The following is a 20,585-nucleotide window of genomic DNA, read 5'->3' as shown; positions in this document are numbered from 1 at the left end:
AACAGGTATCAGTTCACAGGTGTTATTGTATCTTCTGAAATGAGATGTTAAACTGATTTATGTACACTGATCCTTCATTAGGAATAAAACTTCAGCTGTCAAGGTGCAAGACCACTGAAAGAAAACTTGAACCATAGTAAATAACCAGGTCACTGACATACAAGTAAAAGGAAAAAGACACTTAGATACATATGGAAATTGCAGTTATGCTGTCATTATATGAGCTCTGGTTATTAGCCACTTTTGTTCCTTACCTGTGTGCTTCTCTGGGCTCTTCCTATTGGCTTATTTAAACAACAGGCTAGCTTTACTACATTTAGATCCTTTTATTCCTGATGAAATAGTTTAAGTACTCGGGATACTCTGAAGAGAATCTAGTTTCAAATTAGGATGCAAATACAGTATCAAATACACTTACTAACAACAGCTGGTGACATAATCAATTACAATCAATGAACCACTGTAAGAGATTATTTCCTTATTTGCAAGTCTTGCACAACTGTCTATTAGATTTAGTTAAAACCACATCAAGACTAACATATTCACTTAAATCTTGTCCAGAGACAACAAGTGACCAATGAGTCGCAGATGAGCAGCGATGTTTCTCGATGATTGTACCATTTGCATGGAGCTCCAGTGAACAAAGATTTGGAAGAGGTTATCATCCAAAGGCCAGTACAAAGGCCTGTACTCCACACCTTCACAGCCTGTATCCATGCACTTCCTAACAAACAAAACTTCCTAACAATCCCACAGCACTGTTAGCATGTGTGACAGCCATGACAGACTTGGCACCAAAGCAAGGACACCACCACCAGGGACAACTCATGGCTGGCACGTGGTAGCCTTTTACCGCTTCTCATGTCCTGCTGACAATCCCCAGGTACTAAATAAATGTCTTGCATTCCTTCCCCTGCACTCCAAGCAGGAATGCCACAGGGTTTGGTTCCCTTCTTACATGTGGCTAAGATACTGAGGAAGATGATATGAGACAAGGATTCAGCACTGATGACACCCAGACCACCTTCCCTGCTCCAGCCCAAACCACAAGGTCCCAGTCTGACACCAGTCCTGGTGCAATACAGTTGACCACATTGGCCAAAGTCAAAGACAACAGATGCCATGCTCCAAAACTCAGAGGAATCTTCTCTAATCAAATGGGTGACAATCCAGGGGTTTTAATTAACAGTTTATCTTCATCTGCTTTCCAGTTTACACCTGGATTACTGCAAGTATCTCAAGTTATGGAAATTACTCAAAAAAAGATTTGGCTAGTCTTGAATTTAAACAACCACCTTTTCACTGAAAAAAGCCCAGAAAGTTGAACACAAAATTGTATGGTTTAATGTACAGCTTATCAAATAAATACATTGGGTAATTCCTTTCTGCATTGAACAGTAAAGAGTTAATTCAGAGAACGTGCCTTTTTTTTTTTTTTTTTTTGACAAATACGATCTTCTAATCTATAAAGCCAATATTTCTAAAAACCAAACACACAAGGACTTCAGATGCTTGACAAAGGATTAAAAAATTGAGAATATTAATTAAGTCTGAATTCCCTAGCCAAATTTAGGAAGCGCACTCTTCCCAAATATTAGGAAGTAATGAAGTTAAATATTTCAGGGTTCTTAATTATATTATTAGAACCTACAGAAAAGCGTATCTAGCCTCACAAATTTCTTTAATCTTACTAAAACTATCTTAAATAACGTATCATAAGTCTTAAATAAAAATATTGTGCTGGATATTGGTTTATTCTGAGTATTTAAGGAACCTTTACATGTTCCTTTATGTAAAGGTAACATGCAGTATTTTAGTATCTGAGACAATACTGTCCACATACCCTCAGTAACAGAAGAGAAACAAAAATTAAGCCTCCTAAAGTTGTGCAAGGCACGTTTGTCTAACCTTGCTAGATTATGGAGCAAAGAAACATTTTTTTTGTGAAACTAATGGAAAAAGTAATAGCTGTAGAGCAATTAAAAGCACTTTCAGAGAGAAAACTATAAAAATCAAGACGAGGCTGAATTTATATCTGTAATTTTGCTTGCAGAAAACGACCAAACTGAACAAAGTACCACTCTCCACATACCAAATATATGCAGAAAAATTGCCTATTGGGTTCATAAATGCAGACTGAGTAAAAACAAGCACTGAAAATAATAAACAAGGATATTTAAGTATTCATCCTGTTCCAGGGTAACAATAACCCTCCAGCATATTTAATAGAAAGAATATCCTTCTCCTAGTTACCTTCTCCTCCGGGTTTGGCGCGTTGCCTTGATCCTTTTGTTGAAGGCTGCCTTGATATTCCTGCAGGACTTTCACTCTTAAAAAAAAAAAAAAAAAGGCAGAAAAATTATATATTTTTAATATAAAAATGTATACATTTAGATATAAAATTTAATTACATATGTTGCTTTTTTGTCTACATTTATTATGTATAAAATATACATAAAAACGATGCACACATATAATATCTGAAGTCCATTTTCCTCACAAAAGTGCAGATGTTTTTGCTGGATACATGCTAGTCATATACATATTTGTAATGAATTTATACGATTAGATTTCACTATTGTAAAGACAACTTCCAAAAGAGAACTAAGCATCTTCAAGGCAGAGAGATTTTGCAAACCTGAAGCACACGTGTGATGCCACTACTGGTGTTGGAGTGCTTCGCTATCAGTGAGCTACCAAAAGGGATAAGATGCTTAGCATCACCTGCATGTTTCAGTTGTATCAGACTCAGAGTTCTTCTTTAATCTTCCGGGAAATATTTTGAATTTATTTCCAGAGTAGAAGCAGACACAAACAAAATTGTGACACTAGACTCACATAGACTCCTAGTCAATGGCAACTTCCCAGGACAAACTAAGAAATGGGACCTGTCAGAAGGACCAGCAAACAAGCAACGGATGACCTGAAGGAGCAAGCAGTACAGAAAGGATAACAATTCAGAAGTGGAAATATGAAACTGAAGGAAAAATCAGGACATTCGTGAGGACTCTGTCCTAAGTCCCAAGTGATTCAGAGAGGCCAGGAAATGAAGGCAGGCAAGCACACTCAAGTTTTATTATTTTGTTTTCTCTGGATATAGCTTTCACTGCCTGAAGTTAAGAACAGCTGACTGACAATGCTTTCTGCAAAGGCACCATGTTACGTGCTTCAGTGGCCATAGGCCCTTGGAAAGGAGCAAGTTAAATCAGCAGGTGCATTTGGCTGGAAGCTGGGATGTGCACGAGCTGCAGCCTCTCGAGTGATGAGGGCAGCAGTGGTTCTAGGAGACCAAGCCACAGGGGTCCTCGGAGGCCCAATGTATGAATGGATAACTGAGCCTACACTCAACATTTGTTGCTAAAAAGGATGCAAACACCTCTGAGAACAACAGATGAAATACAGGTGATTTATAGAATACCATTTTGCATTTCTATGCTCTCTATTCCCTGTAATACATCCTCGCATCACATTCAAAATCCTGAAAAACGTTTAGCACCTCGCTCCTTATCTGCTTTTTTTTTTTTTTTGTAATTTGTGTGAACTAATAATTCATGCAGTTTGCATTCAAGAACAGCTGCCAACTCTGCTGATAATGTTCATATTCATACCATGAACAAGAATTACATATTCTTCCATTTCTATGCAAATGTTAACATTATGTTCCAATAACACAAGTAATAGAAAACTGCCAAATTACACGATGTAAATGTAATGTTCATTTGCCATATCATCTTATATATATGACAACGTAATATATACGCTGTAAGGGAAAATAATACTACAAAATGTTTCAAAATACAGGATACCAGTAAGGAAATTTACTCAGACTAATTTAGGTGACCATACAAGAGAGAAGCCCACCCCTACATGCCTACAACAATGTACCCTCTGGCCCCGCAGGCACAGTTACATGAAGGAGAGTGAAGGTTACACACCAGGAACATGGTTCTAAGTTTGATCCGAAGGCAAATGTTGCTTCTTTATACACTACAACAAACTACCAGCTCAACAGAAGCTCTCAGCAAACAAAGGGGAAGGTGACACCACAAAATGATGGTACGCAAACCATGATAGGGAAGCCAGCAGCTAAACCATAGTCAGCTCCAGCAATTAGTTTGGGTAATTCAGAAACTACATTTCCTTCACCTTGGCAATGTAATAGAATTTGCATGTTGAGAATTTCAGGAATCCGGTATTGAATCAGCCAGAGCAGAGCCCTACACCCTACACTTGGCAAAAGTCTAGCCAAGAGCTTGGTATGGAGTCCTGCTTTGACGTAAATTAATCTTGACGTAAAATATCTCCACTGGATTGTTACAATCGTTGTTTGACCCACAACCAAAGCTACCAATATTTTTGTTTTGCTCCTTGGGAAGCACTGCCACATTTTACAGAAATCAGATAGAAGGCCAAAACGCGCAGCTAATACTGAAGAGGTTCATTGTAATTCCTACCACCTTCAGCAATCACAGCCCTACACGAGGAGGAAAGCAAAGCTCCCGTACCATCAGAGCCGGGCTCTACAGGCCTGCAGGCCACATCTGGCACACTCAAACATTGGCAGCTCCTTGGGTGATGTAATTATTAGCACAGGTGGGGAAGGAGTTGAGAATAGGTGCTGAGGCTTCTGGAGAAGTGGAGTCAGTCATTTATTTATGTCAGGTAGTGGCTGCAAACACCGCTCGACACTTCTGTAGCGCCACATGTGCACGCTGGCAACAGGTGCAAAGTAAAAGCTAAAATTTAATCACTATGGTAGCATACAAAAACATAAATCCCACAATATTTATGACTCGAGCCTTTCCAAAGGGAGATAAAGTAGGTCATTCTTCTTCTGACAAATTCAGAGGTTCCAAGACTTTGAAAAGCAGTAAATGCAGCCATTAAAAAGAAATCTTACACTTCATCTCACACAATGCTGGAAAAAACATATTTAAGTGGAATCCGAGATGGATGTACACACACTTCCCCGTTTTGAGTAATTACATTTCTATTTGGAGAGGATACAGCAGTCTGCTGTAAACCTTCCAGTCTGCTACTTTGTCCTCATTATTATATAGGTTGGTATTCACTCTAAGACGTAAGAAAATAATGATTTGTAACATTTCAGCTGATCAGGAAGAGGAATACACTGTGACAAGACAACCCTGCCAAACGGTTCATTCCTCTTGCCTTCCCTGCAGTCATCAACCTCTACATTGATGAAAGGATGTCACAAACAGCTTCTATCAATAACTTTTACACACAGATGCTTTGATTTTGGGAGGAAAACTACTGCTGAAACTCATTGACAACCCTAACGCCTGCCACTGAAGATGAGCAGAAGCACACAGAGGATGAAACTCATGTTACAGCACTCACACAGCCCCTGGGTTTTCTTAAGATAGCAGCTGGGACCCCACGGCAGCTCACCTTTGTGGGGTAACTCTTTTTTCTGTATTACTATCATGCAGTTTGCCTTGGGGGTGAACCCACAAGGGTTTCTGCCCTCCTAACTAATTCTGTACATGCTTACATACCTCTCCAGCCATGGAAACTACGTACACCAACAGTCAATGGGAAAAAAAAAACACTGCCACCCAAGCAAATGAAGGGGACAGCTGATTACATCAACCAGCCACCGTGAATTGCTCCCTGAAATTCATCAGAGCCACTGATAGTTCACTAACAATATATAAGAATTACATCTGTGCAGAGGGATCTTTTTCAATCATCTCTGTTTTCACTGACTTTCCTTCTGATTAGATCCATGGTGCCAGGAGGCATGTTTGCATGTGTACTCTAAGTAACATACACATAGAAAGACAGATCTTTCACAAAAATAACACTATATATACACATACAAACACACTTTTTATTTTTGTGCAACAGGCTATTCCTCAGCACATAAACACAGCTTATTTCTAAAGCTTTTAATGCAAGCTACATATCCATCCAAGACTTTCATTGCTCTTTCCCTCAAACTGCCTATATTTCCTGTCTTTATTTCTAGAACAGCCATAATTATTAATAGGCAGAATTCGTTAGTGTGCAATAGCAACACGGAAGATCTATATTTGCTAGGCTTCATTTGACTGCAGTGGTGATAAAACTAGGAAAATATTGATCAATTATCTTTTCCTGAAATAGGGGCTCACAAGATGATGTTCTGTTGTCGTTAGCTTCTGCTAATTAAAACCTCTCAAATGCAAAAAGAGCCATGAGAAAAATTGTGTTTCTCAGAATGCAAATTTTAATGTTGGATTTCTACTATGGGAGCCAATTATGAATAACTGACACCGAGCAGAGTTCCAGTTCACAGCACTGGAACAAACGTATCTGAGCCATGACCGGGAGATTTCCATGGAACCTTTCTCTCGGCTGCTTCTGGGGCAGTTATGTCTTTTTTCATTCGGTGGTTGTTTCATTATACATTCTAGATGAGTTCCAACAGAAATAGAAGTTCATTAGACGAGACTTAGAGGCTGATTCGAATGACCAGTTCCAGAGCAATACAGTTTGAACAGCAAAAATAAAAGTTATTATAGAAGTGGCCAAAAGTGACAGGATATTGCAAAAAGCTTTAGCCAAAAGTTTCAGCAGCCATCTGTAAAATGGAAGAGACTTTTCCAACGTGTTTTGCCTTAGGGGTAAAATGACATACCTATTCAGCAGCCACTTTCAGATAAACAGCACCATACGCTCCAAAGGTCTACAGCTTGAATCACCTCTTGTTAAAAGACAAAGTTATCTTCGTTATTTTGTAGCATGACTGACTGAGCTTCTAAGTGTCCATTTTAAACAAGATTTCTACCTGGACTGAGAGTTCACAGCTAGCAGTGGTCACAGTGTGGTATGCAACAGCTAGCCTTCACGCAGAAAGGAGTCTCCTTCCGTTTGCCATGTGTTAGCCAAATGTTTCTCCTTAATTCCTACTTAGAGTTGCTTTCTTTTAGTTCCAGAAAATCATGGATACCCACATGATGACTATTACATACCGGGTAACATACACTTTCTTCAGTACAAGGAAAATACATTTAAAAAAAATTCAACCTGTGAAATTTAAATTGCATTTTAAGGCTAGCTTTGGATAACTTGCAGCAAGAAAAAATGAAAACTTAATGAATAAAGATAGACTCTTATCTAGACTTTAACCTCAAAGGAGCAAAGGCAGGAATTAAACTTTGCTGTATGTGTACAATATTAAAAAAAAAAAAAACATCAAAATTAACTTGTTCTCTAAAGTAAATGCAGCCTAGAATCCATTCAGCCTGAAATTCCATGGACATCTCAAATTAAATAAAAGCTCCAATTTCCACATTGTTTCCACATCCTTATGCTGCGAAACAGGCAGCACGTCTGAAGGAAGGACCTGTTTGAAAAATAGTGAAAACAAGACAAAATCAAGTGGAAGATGAATGGCACACTGCAACATAAAGCCAAGGAAGGCTAGGTTTGGAAAGAAAGAGAAGCTGTGGCTAGGAGCGCAAGGAGCAGGACTAGAAGCCAGGGATACGTAACTGGACACAACAGGAGCAATCCAGAAAAGAAGAGGTCAGTCCCTAGGGCAGAAGAGAGCAGGCATTATGTTAGGCACTGGCTATATCAGACACTGCTTGAGGGGGGCTGTTTCAAATTGTTTCACTTGCTGTGTATGACAATTACAACAAGATGGATGCTAAAGAATTATTAATTATGCAGCAGACACTACCAAATAATACAATTAAATACTCTTCAAGTGCATAAGCACATAAATTGTTTCCTTTCTTTTTAATACATTTGTTTCACTGCCACATGACTTAAATGGTATTACAGTAAATCCCTGGAAATAAAGGCATTATCCTGCTGTGAAACTACTGCGAGGAAAGGAAGATCAACCCCAGTCCATTAAGATGCACTTCCCAATTATTTCATGCTGGAAATGATTCACTCGCTTTGCACAGCCATCCCAGCTCTCCAGCTTTAAAGATTCATTGGAAACATTCTCATTTCGTTCCTCTCTTCCAGTCTTAACTAGGTGACCATTTGTCATGCACTAGTCTAAAGTGTATGTTTTCATCACCTAAAAGCTAAGCACTGTCTACTGTTACGCAAGCAAGTAAAGGAAAAGCATGTCATCTAGATTTAAGGTAGTAAACCAACATGCCTTGGAATCACTCCCAAAAGCACTTAAGACGGGAAATGAAACTTTACTGCCCCAGCGTATTATAGTGGTGCCCAAGAGCACTACGATAGTTTGGGATGAGGCTCAGAATTTCCATTAGAGACCCAATTTGCAGGAAGTTTAACTTGGCCATGAATATTTGCTTCAGGCTAAAAACTATTTTATAAGCTCTCCCTCCAAGTGCCAATAATTTAAAAAGTTTGGTTGGATTTCAGTCAAAGAATGGCTATAAATTTGTCATCTCATGCAGAAGACACAATGATGTCAGTGGCCCACAGACTCCCAACAGAGACTCCTGCTAGACTTGGGATCCTGCCGATTTCTTCCTAGCCTGAACTACTTTAGGTTAATTTATTGAAGGCTCACTCTTTAAACATTTAGCCAGATGGCTTCATAATTCCCCGACTTGCCTCAGGTCATCAAGAAGCAGCAGATGCAGACAATGGTATCACAAGCAACAGCTACTGTTCAGAGTCAGGCAGTGAATTTCTATTCTGCCCTACCATCAGCCAGCTGCAAAACACAGGCTCAACACTGGATTCATTTTCTTTCCAACACAGCAACTTCTATTAAAGTCTCTCTCCTGGTTTTGGGACAGGTATTCATCTTCTTCATAGTAGCTGGTGTGGTGCTGTGTTTTGGATTTAGGATGAGAATAATGCTGACAGCCCCCGGATGGTTCAGTTGCTGCAGAGCAGCGCTTGCACAGAGCCAGGGCCTGCTCTGCTCCTCGTGCTGCCCCCACAGTGAGGGACTGGGGGTGCACAGGGGCTGGGAGGGGACACAGCCGGGACAGCTGGCCCAGGCTGTCACAGGGACACCCCATAGCCACAGGACTGGGGGGCTGGCCAGGGTTCGGGGACAGCTATTGCTCAGGGACTGGCTAGACATTGATCAGCTGGTAGCGAGCAAGTGTGTTTTGCATCACTTCGATTTTTCTCTTCTTCTTTTTTATTTTTTTCCTCCTCTTTCTCTCTTATTAAGCTGTCTTTATCTCAACCCAATAGTTCTCGCACTTTTACCTTTCTCAGTTCTCGCCCCCATCTTGCTGCAGGGGGAGCAAGCAAGCAGCTGTGTGCTGCTGGGCTGCCTGCTGGCCTAAACCACAACAGTACCATAAACAAACGAGCAAATATACAACAGCATTGTAGGGAAGATTCAGAAGAATAGGGAGAAAACTTTGAACAAATAAACATTTTTCTGAAGTACTCAACATATCAATAACTAGAACGAAAAATCTGGAAATCAAAATAAACTGATTAGGCTTTTTTGGCCAAGCTATGAGAAATTTAAAAACAAGCAAGAATCAGACAAGCACCTGTTTTAGAGCCCTAAAACTCAGCATCTGCCTATATTTCAATCTGACTTTCATTACATGCAGATTCCCAAGCCATTTTGAAACGTAACACTCTCAATAATCACCTTCCCAGATCTTCTATACTACTAACCTCATTATCTGGCTGGCACTTGCTGTTTTTAGTTGGCCTCTGCAATTTTCTAAGCTTGGATTCCTCAGAATCTGTGGACTAAAAACAAGTAATTGCTTTAGATTCCGCGTGCTGAGGAGCAAGCTACTTACCTGAATTACATGAAAGGGGAAACAAGAATAACATTGTAATGTGCTCAGTTCTGCTGTGTACTCATCCATCTACATACCCTCTTTACCTTGCCTGGCTCTCTTTAAGCCTAATGGAGTAAAATTAAAAAATATTTATATCCAGAAGCCTCAAAGCCAGCAAACAAGTACTGCCAGAAGTGCTTTCTCAGTTGTAACAAAAATTAAGCTACCTCGTAACAGCAGCATCATTGATATCCATTAATCCTGAATTTCTACCTTGAACCAGCAAACAAAAGAACAAAGGCAAACAACGAATGTTTAGACAAAGATTTGAATATTAAAAGGCAATGAAGAGATGGCTTTTAAGGCACTTTAGGACTTCACACTGAGACCTGAAGTAAGTTGCAGTGGCAGATGTGTTCCTTCCCAAGGATGCAACACAATGTGCACAGTCTACCACAAACAGAGCACCCTTGCTAAAAGGAAATGATTTGACCCAAATGGGGCTTCCCAACAGTTCTTTCAATTAAAAAAAAAAAAAAAAAAAAAAAAGAAGTTGGAAACAAGCAGCTTAGACTAGAAAGCCAAAAAAAAAAAATGCAGACATATGATTCCATCCCATGGATTCTGCTATGGAAGAAGTAAGCTCACGAGATAGATTAATGACCAATTATGGCTCAAAGAAACTCTTCAGTCCCCATCCCAAAAGCTAGCTATGGCTGCAACAACAGCATGCATTATTGGGAAGACGTGAGGATGCAAGTACACAGTTCCAATCGTCGCTGCCACCCCCCTCTGCCAAATAGAATCAAATGTAGTGAGGAGAAAGCAAAGAATTCACACAAGTCAGAAAATAAACTGCTTGTTAGATGTTCAGAAAGCACAGTCCAAAGGCTCAGAGACAGGAAGGTGTACACACAGCCTCAGCCACATTCTTACAAGATCAAATCCATACCCAAAAAAACCTTTCAATTCACGGGAGTAATTGCTGTTAAATAAAGTACTTAATCGTTAAGTGAACATACAATACAAGACACAACCATTTCCAAAAAAAAAAAATAATTCAGTCCTTACCACAGCATGCCAGAGGTTATTTTTCTCTGAAATAGAATTCCAATTACCTTTTTCTCTGCTTTGTCCTTTCCATGTTCTTTTACATGCTCCCCATCTTTTCCTTTGTCCCTTTGCCTATCCCTGTCCCGGTCTTTTCCCCTTTCTCTGTCTTTTTCTCGGTCTCTGTCCCTAGCCTTATCTTTGTCTCTTCCTTTCAATCTGTCTGTTTCTCTTCCTCCTTGATTTTTTTTCTCCCTTTCCTGTCCTTTATCACGTTCAGCATCATCTTCTCGTTCTATGTCTCCTTTCCTCTTGTTTTTTTCTGTTTCTCTTCCTTGTTTGGTTGTTCTGCTTCTTTCTCTTTCTTGTTTTTCCTCTTCCTTAAAGGTGTCCCTTTCAGCATCTTTGTGCCTGTCTTCATTTTCTTTCTGTTTATCACTTTCCTTTTCTCTTTCTTCACTCTCTTTGGAATCTCCTTTGGGTTTTCTGTCTCTGCTTGAGCTTCTGTCTTTAATTTCAGTATCTCCTTTTCCCTAAAATAAAGTAAAAACTAAAATTTAGTGTCAATACACAGCAAGTTTATAACACGGTTACTTTTTACAAATAAAATGCACACGAAAAGAAATTTTAAAAAATAATGGTAGCCACTGTACCCGAAAGTTGCAAATGCCTACCTCTTTATCCCTATGGGGTTTTTGTTCTTCTGTTTTGGGCTCTCTGCTTTCTTTATCTCGAGATTTAGAGGACGGAGGTTTCCCTTGAGCATCAGCTCTTTCCCCAGCTAAGATCCTTTTTACAGCAGCATCACTGGAGAGCTGCAAGAAACAGAAAAGTTCCCTGAAATGACTAGGTTATTTTGTTATCATCTCCCTTCTTCCTAACTCTGTAGTCAACATGACTTTTTTTTCCTTTTGAAATAGAGCTTGTATTTCTGCTCTTCCAAAAACATTCACAGGCATAATAATGGTCCTTTAAGTTAAACACCTCTTTGTAATTCTCATAACAATTTGACTACATGTACCAGGACTATATACATACACCATGCTTTTCATTAGAATTGCTAATTCTGCTAACATACATAAAAAAAAACACACACGCACCATCACATTGCTGAGGAATTCTTCCTGAAACAGGATTTGCTTTTAGATCACTAAAACCAATTTTGCCCTGAGGGTTGACTCCTGATTTGCAAATATAAAACTATGGATTTTTGTGGGTTTTCACATTTGGACACTAACTTCTGCACATTAGCAACACTTGCCTGAACTAGGTAAGTCCAAGCAGCACAGTCAGCTTGTCACTGAAAGTATCAAGCTAGAGACTGAAGCAAAACTTTTCAACAATGCACATCAAGCTTATGCTTGACTAAAAAGCCAAGGGGCTAATTATCTTTGCTCAAGTGGGTAGACGATATCCTTTGGATATTAAATCTCATCACACCATGCTACGAGACTGTGCCATCAAGAACGTTCTCTAACTCGTCCCATCTAAGTGTACATGTTCATCAACTTCCTCCTTCCTGATCTGAAGCAATCTATGTGGAAGAAGTCTGTATAGAACACTCAGCTAACTAAAAGAAAATAATATACATTTAAATTAATAGATTAGCAGACAAAGATTATCCGAATAAAATCTCCATACAGCTTGTACACATTATAGGACTTCACTGTGAAATATACACAATTTGTTCACATTCATAACTTCAAGGGTTTTCAACTAATATACCCAGAATGTATTTGTGTGGGGACCTGGCTCAAACTCTGCTAAGGATCACATATTATATTTCTGTTAATATTATTAATAATTATTATTATAAGCAGTGACTCAACACAGTATATCTTGTGTAATGAGTGTCAATGTCTGTCACAAATAAGCTCTGAAAGTATGTAAAATAAATAAATATGTAACTATGTATATAAAATATATATAGTGATGTCATACCTTATTTAAGCAACACTTCCCAATCGCTTGAAGAAATTCATTTGTTTTTTCAGGTTCATGTCCAGCCACAACACGTGCTGGTTTTACTGCCAGTGGCTCTCCTGTTACCATTACAACAGCATCAATTGCCTTCTGAAGGAAGCTGATTTTGGCATCTTTATCCTAAAAAAACAACAATTAAGAAATAATATTGAGACTCTAAAATAATTCCATGTACCACCTAAAGGTTAGGAAAGCTCCGACGGGAGGAATGGCTGCAGAAAGTGTCAGGATAACAGGAGCAGCTGAACTGTGGCTCACGAGGAAGCTTTGACACAGATGCCAGGAGCATGGCTGAGCTCCCTGGGATGAAGCACCCTGAGCCACTCTGCCCACATGTGGGGATTTGGGCATGTGGTTTGTAAGGTCAGGGAAGTGGACTACCCTGCTTTAGTTAGCCACTTATTTCTGATAAGGAAGTAACAGCTTCGAGCAAGGATGAATATTGAACTTCAATGACCAAATTAAAAGTAGAATTTTGTGGTTTGTGAGGGTGGTTTTTGTATTGTTTTTATTATTATTATTATTTTCTTTTAAGTATATTTATCATTGAGCTGCAGTACACCTTCTGACACTCCGTTTTCAAGAGAATAGATACATGTTGCAGAAACTACAATTTTGTATAAGAAATGATGCAAGCATTACCAAAAGAAACACTAAAGAGTTGCAACAGGATTGTTACAAGCAGTTATTGCTCAGGAAGACAACCATGTTGCCAATTTTTCGACACAGGAGTCCCAGTCTTACCGGACTTGTGAGTCCAAACTGAAAGGCTTACATGCTTATACATGTACTTTACAAACCAGACTTAACAGTGAGTAAAGAAAACATACAAAGGATGGTGGCCAAGAGATACAGGCACATACTTTATCTCCACAATTACCAGATGTGTTTTAGTTTTACAATTACAATCAACTTTCCCCAAGTACCCTTTAGCAAAAGCGATGACTCTTGGTGATTACAGAAAAACATTACAAAAATAAGAGCGAAACAAAACAACACCCACCAACTAAAATGTTATCGGACGGTTCACAGCACAGAGAATGAAATCACGGTGTGAAGTCTCTGCAGCTGCAGAATACTGGTGAGGGGGCGTGGATTTATTCATAAAGCAGAGTAAAATTCAAGGAATTTTACCAGTCCCATCACAGAAATTTACTTACTCATCCTTTACTTTATTGAGTAGAGATAAAGATACCTTACTAGCCTGTTAGAAAGCAAACCCACGTGAGAAGAGTTCTCTATGTGTGTTTTAACAGGTGTTGGTTCGGAAGAGTATCAGCTACAAGATTTAAACCAATAACCAAAAAGCTGACCACTGACATTTCACTTTACTTCAGCGAAGCGAGCAGTTTTAACTACGCAGTAAAACACCTGATTCTGCACTGCACTTCTTTACCATCTGGGCATCTCAAGCACATGGATCCAGAACGATCTGGACCTAATTTGACAGATATACCAAAATAAAGGAGAGCACCAGAAGCCAGTAATTCCTCAGCTGAGCAAGGCCACTACTCTTTAAAGGCCATCTGGCAGCATTATCTGCTCCTGTGGCACTGGAGCTTTATGTGGCTGTCCGTGTGATATCCCAAGTCCCAGAGCTGCTCCATAAACAAGACCTGGGTTGTGCTGCAAGCATGTGAATGATAGCAAAACGCGTGGGAAGACGGCCTCCAGAGCCAGGGCACTTCCCGTCTTCAACTCTTCCGAACAGATTAAAACAAACAACTGCCACATAGCTAGGATTTTCAGATGTCTCCATCAACATCAGGGCCACTTCACCCTCACCAGTGATCCCTGCATTCAAAAACAAAATAGGAAGGAAATGCTGCACCCTCCTTTGATTAAAATAGTTGTCCGTCTTTTCACGGACATATGCAATCTGTTAATTCAGGGAAGGAAGCGGGACACTATTCTAAATCAAACATTTTAAGATAAAAGTGATCCAGAAGACCCTCCGATATCCTTGTATACAGTGATCACAGCGCGTATGCCAGCTGCTGCTCTCAGCCTCCAGCCATCTGCAGGTAGCTTTGGTCTCCACGGAAAGACTTCTCCCCTCCTACCACAAAATGCTAACTCTCCTGATTTTCTTAAACTCCAACAGAAATCACAGTAAGGAAGCATCCCTTGACAGACAAATCTTTCTCCCAACTTGTGCTTTGAAAAGAGGTACACAAGCTAGAAACGTTTTCCTCAGCATTTTCATCTCCTTTTCCTGAACGCCTGAAAACAAGATCTTATGGACTGCAGGAAAAAGCTCAAAAAGAGCTACTCAGGAGGTTGGTGCAACTTCACAGATACCATGGTATGTAGATATTTGTATCTACATACAAAGACCTGCCTCAGAGCTGCTAGGAAATGGTTTTTCAATCCACAAAAGAAAAAATGAATAACGCTCTGCAAACAAGGGACAGCATGAGCTTAGCTGCTCACCTTCACTGACCCTATTGTCAAGCTTCAACAGGGAAAGTATGAGCAAAACCAATCAATTGTGTAATTAATTTTAGTTATCCCTGCAACAGTCACAGAAATAAACGTACCTATAAGGCCAATAATTAGCTGTGAGCAGTGCATAAACCATTCGTGCAACTGGCTGCACGGTTGGCAAGCCAACACTTTAGTTGCTATGTTAAACAATCACCAAAGGATGTAGCTGTTTAACTAGCAACACTCCACAGGCATTGTGTGCCACAAGTGACACAAGTTTTGAATCAAGTTGGTTGGTGGGGAAGTCAGCAGCTCTGGCCCAGCGAAGAGGCAGACACTGGGAGAGCAAACACAGCCTGAAGTCATCTGTGCACTTAAGAAAAGCATTTCTCAGTAACAGCATTAACTTCCCTCAGTAATTGGCCATCCACAGACAGTAGTAAAAATGCTGTAGAGTGCCTATAACAGATGAGTGCCTTATTAGAATTGTATTATAAAGCAATAATATTTAATGTATACAGCACACAGATATGCCTATATATACGCACATTTTTTAAAAAGCAATAAATAAAAGAGCATGCATTTTATCAATAGACCTCCAGACTCAGGAAAAAGCTGTGTGTGGATTTCTAGTGGTTGAGATTTACTATCAGTGCCTGACTGCTTCAAGGCAAGTTCCCCACATAATGATTATCATTATCTGCAGTACAGCAGATGTTTGGAAACCTAGGTTTAGTCATCGGTTAGATCTCTCTGTTTTGAGGTGTGTACAGAAATAGTTCTTTAAACATGACAGCCTGTTTGCGTCCACCCACTGAGCTATACCTATAAACATGATCTACAGGTGTTTACCCTACACGTTGCATAATCTAACCAACAGGCTGCAAATATCCTTTTAAAACTTCTTCACAGTGTTAAGTTAAAGGCAGGCAGCAGAAGCTGAACACAAAAAAGACCAGAAAGGCCTTGTGGCAAGTTTCAAAGAGTGTTCATGTTGAAGCTGGATAAACAGGGAAGTTTCATACCCACCTTGACATTTTCTGATTTCAATTCAAACTCTGTGTAAAGTCCTTTCAGAAAACCTGTCACTCTGATCACCTGGAAGACAGAAGAAAAGGCACAAGTTAGGAGCACTTGAAGGTTTCTGTGGGATAATACTCAGGTGGCAGCAGCAGGCGAAATGGCCTGCTTCACTTCCAGAGGCAGTGCAGCATTTGATTTGGGGCTGTGCCTGCAGCAGGATCGGGGCTGCTCGTGTCTGTGCACCAGGGAGACGTAATCCTTGCTTACAGCTCCGGCCTCCCTCCTGGTTAATTCCACCTTTAACCTTGGCAGATGTGGGACACCCGCAGCGTTAACACGGGCACACGCACTTCAAAGGCAGCTTTCTGCTCTTACCTCTGACCTCTTTGTGCACAGCCACGTGTGGAACCAGAAGCTCAGGGAACCGCTACACATATATTTGAAAATAAATTAAGAAACTATTATCTCCCCTATGTTGTCTTTCAGCACAGCCACATATAGGCCCAGAAGCTCGGGAAATTGATACACGTATATATTAAAATAAATAGAGAACTACTGTCCCCCTGCTAACGTCTTCGTACACAGCGAAATATGGAACCAGAAACTTGTGGAATTGACACATAGATATTAAAAATAAATAAAAAAACTACTATCCCCCCACTATCCTCTTCATGCACAACCGCATATGGAACCAGAAGCTGAGGGAACCCATAGATATATATTAAAAATAACTACTAAACCTCCACTGACCTCTTAACGCACAGCTGTGTATGGAACCAGAAGCTCAGGGAACCAGTGCATGTGTACGTTAAAAGAATTTAAAAACCTACAATCCCTGTCGCTGACCTCTTGGTGCACAGCCACATATAGAACCAGAAGCTTTGGGAATTGATAGATATATATTAAATTAAATAAGACTACTGTCCCCTCACTCTTGGTGTACAGCGACATATAGAACCAGAAGCTTAGGGAACAGACGCGTATATATTAAAAACAATTTAAAAAAAACACTGTTTGCCCACTGAGCAACTCGTGCCCAGCCACGTACGGAACCAGAAACTCGTGGAACCGCCAGATACATTCTAAAAGCTCTTGGAACCGACCCGTATTAATCAACCCACCCCCAAAATCCCCTGAAACCACCCCAAAATCCGCCCCCCCCCAACACCCCGCAGGGGGCGCGCTGCCGGCCCGGCCCCCGTTGCCTAGCGACGGCGGCGCACCTCGGCGATGACGTCGTGCAGGTAGCGGAAGGGCGGCCTGCTCAGCAGCCGGTCGGTGAGCGGCGGCCGCCGGATCACCCGGCCCAGGGCCTCCCGCGTCTGCCTCAGCACCGCCTCGTTCATGGCCGCCCCACAGCAACGCCGCCGCCGTCACCGCCGCCACAGCCCCGCCGCCCGCCCGCCACCGGCCGTCCCGGCCTGCCCCGCGCTGCCCAGCGGCCCCGGTGCGCAGGCGCGCGCGGTTGCTAGGCACGGCGCGGCGCGGCCCTAGCAACCGGCCCCGCCGCCATCTTAGGGGCCCGGGAGAGCGGAGGGGGTAGGGTTGGGGAATAAAGCAAAAAAGAAAAGCAAAAAAAAAAAAAAAAAAAAAAAAAGGCAAAAAAAAGCAAAAATATGTGCCCTATCTCAGCCATGCCAGAACAGACAGACTATCTGGGAAAGACTCCCTAGAACAAACCCTAAAAGTATGCTGTCTCATGCAACTAGTCAGACCTCAGTCCCTTACTTAAATAATTGTCAGACAAACAGTGAAGTACTAAGTGTTCAGAAAGTTAATATTTCTTGAGGTGATTTTTTTTTTTTAACTGTTCTTGAAATAAAGTAAAATATAAGAGTGAAGACCTGGGGAGGAGCTAACTTTAAAATTCTCTGATCCCACATCACATTCCCTGTCAAAGCCAGGACAAGGCAATTAAAGGGAAGGAGAGCACAGGGTCCCCAGCACCATCACTGTTTCCTGCAGGTGAAAGACACTACTGCCTTCCCACCAGGCAGCTTACTACACCCCTGTGCAACCTCCTTTGTTCTTGCCACGTTACATCCCTTAACAAAAAGGGAAAACTTGGCTGTTCCCGAGTGTTCATGCTGCTGCCAATTGTCCAGACCATGACTGGGAACCTAAGAAAGAAAATACTACTTTTCTGCTTGACCAGTCATGACCCCTAATGTGTGAGACTGAAATTTCAATAGGACTGCACACAGTCTGAGCTGCTGTGTGTTGTGATTGCCCACTTGTTTAACAGCCCAAACCTGCAGCTCGCCTGAGTCGCTGCATTTGTGCATTTTGTTTCTCACATCGGTTGTAAAAGGCAGCGTTACCAGCTCTCCCATGCCAGCTCCAAGTCTCAGATAAAACAAAGCACAGACTGAGTTAGAAGAACAAATCAGATTTAGGAACAAGAAGAGACACATTACAAAATAGATTCACCTGGTATAAAATAGATTTATCTGATTTAGGATCTGGTTTATGCAGGGAAAAAGGTTGTTCTTATGCAGAGGAAGTCAAGTGGACTGCTTCCACACTGACAGAGTAATTACACCTGGGCTTCTGAGAGCAGGTAGTTCAGCAGGAAGAAGTTGCAGGGAAGAGACAAGTCTCTTCCCTCAGCCTGACGCACGCATAAATTGATGAGATTCCCAGACAGACTGTGACTACAGGATCTGGTGAGCCTGGGAAGAAGAAAAGGTGTTGACAGCTTCTACATACAAGGGCATCAGAAGAAATCTCAGAGGAAGCAAGAAGACTGGGAAGAAGCTGCTCTGGGGAAGAGGGTTGTTTGTTTTGGAATCGTGGTTTATCTGGATTTCTGCCACCAGCTCTCTATGAAGCGTCTGCAATGCCTGAGAATGAATCTTAGGGGGTTTGTTAAATTTGACCTTTGGCATGCTCATTTTGCTGAAGAGGTAGTACCCTGAGGAGGCACAGATCAATTTAACTGAAGAATCAAAAGCCAGCAACCCACAAAGACTCCATGAATCCCTGTGGACCTAAAGGGAGGCACTGGAATTTTAAAAAGTATCCTAAGGCTGTAAAAGATAGCTTGAGGTTTAGTCTCCAGATGTAGTCCTTTTGAGGACCTTGGACTTGATTTGTTATTAGAAGCTGGGCAAGTTGAGACATTGTCACATGAGGTGAAACCAGGGAAAGAAAATTTCTGAGTAAACCTGGCACAAACACAAGATGGCTGGTGAACCGTGGAAGCAGTAGGAGCACTTACACATCTTTATGCTGCTACGTTAAGAATCTCAGGCAGTCCTCCTGTCAGTAGAAAATTCAGCTGGCTGCACAGTGTCAATTAAGAGACAAATCAGATTATCAAACAACCCAAGAAAAGAAGGGGGGAGAGGGAGGTTAGAAGATCCTACTGCTTGTGCTGCAGCACCCAGAAAAGGCACACCAGACTGATAGTCTGTAATCATTTCTTAAGACATAGGGAGTTTGTGTTTCCCTTTCCTAACAACTAAACTTTTCTGAAGTGAAACAGATACAGACCCTGTGGTTACCTACCAAGAGCCAAAGCTGCTACAGCACATGAAATGCCCACTGGCTGTTCCTGTAAAATGCTCTTTTTCTGTTGCAAGAACAAAATTTGGGAGTCTGAAATCCTCTTAGCTTTTTTTTTTTTTTTTGGTGACTCTGACATTTATTAGTGTTTGTTTTTTGTTTTTTTTGTCCTTTACTGGGTCTCACAGTTTTAAGACTTTTAAAAAGATAACTGGAGGCCAAACAGTTTGCAGTTGTTCAGAATCCTAAAGCAAGGGTGGATTTTTTAAAAATCTCCATGGTATAAGATTTGGGAAGTTTACAATAAAATCAATTCCTGAAGCAGAAATAAACATGCACAGAGTACCCCTTACCCTAACATCAAGAACTGCAACCAAACCACATCCACTGAAAGCGCCTGAGACATGGAAGCAATGGCAGTGCTTGGGGAACAGCATTCCCCTGAACATACCCTTGAAGTCTCTAATTCCCTCTCCTCCTTTAAACAGCTGTAGGCTTGTTTGCCTTTTAAATTACTGCCACCCCTTAGAAGTCAGGTTTTGCCTTTTGAGCTACTGCTCAATGTGGGATTTGGAATTTTGTCCAGCGATCCCGCACATTTCAGATTACCATCAACCATCAAAGTTACTCTCAGCCCATCAGGTAAACTTCAAAAGTAGAGTGCAAATCACCACGAAGATGGGTTGGTTCTGAAGACCAGCAGGAAACTGGTGAGACACAAACTACTGCTGTGCTGCAGCCCATTGCCTGGACATCGCGTGTCCTGGTGCTGGCTGATCCTGCCTGCAGGCTTGCTGGAGCCCTTCCATCCTTAAGGGGACACTAAGATGCTGTGTCTCAGGAGTTCTGCATGCAGAGCAGTAAAGCAAGTTGCCTTTGTGAGTTATTTTG

At 41.1% G+C, this 20,585-nt stretch overlaps 1 protein-coding gene across 5 annotated transcripts in view; it reads right to left on the bottom strand.

The window, feature by feature from the left end:
* TRAF3IP1 (TRAF3 interacting protein 1) overlaps positions 1-17,559 on the bottom strand; it is a 42,134-nt gene extending 24,575 nt beyond the window's left edge. For 2 of the 5 annotated variants that reach the window (XM_084524446.1, XM_084524447.1), the window contains exons 1-7: positions 17,411-17,559; positions 16,194-16,262; positions 12,696-12,857; positions 11,429-11,569; positions 10,823-11,287; positions 9,592-9,669; positions 2,254-2,329 (exon numbers count right to left, since the gene is read on the bottom strand). In XM_084524446.1, the coding sequence (XP_084380572.1) occupies positions 2,254-2,329; positions 9,592-9,669; positions 10,823-11,287; positions 11,429-11,569; positions 12,696-12,857; positions 16,194-16,262; positions 17,411-17,533 (1,114 nt within the window). In that variant the 5' untranslated portion in view covers positions 17,534-17,559. Of the gene's footprint in view, positions 1-2,253; positions 2,330-9,591; positions 9,670-10,822; positions 11,288-11,428; positions 11,570-12,695; positions 12,858-16,193; positions 16,263-16,937; positions 17,072-17,119; positions 17,272-17,410 lie in introns of those variants that run through there. The other 3 variants (XM_084524450.1, XM_084524449.1, XM_084524448.1) reach the window with 3 other exon arrangements.
* Positions 17,560-20,585: the final 3,026 nt, after the last annotated feature.

The sequence above is a fragment of the Aythya ferina genome (assembly GCF_964211825.1).
Source record: "Aythya ferina genome assembly, chromosome: 6".
Classification (NCBI taxonomy): domain Eukaryota; kingdom Metazoa; phylum Chordata; class Aves; order Anseriformes; family Anatidae; genus Aythya; species Aythya ferina.
Note: the sequence above shows the minus strand (reverse complement) of the source record. Positions and strands in the feature narration are given on the sequence as shown.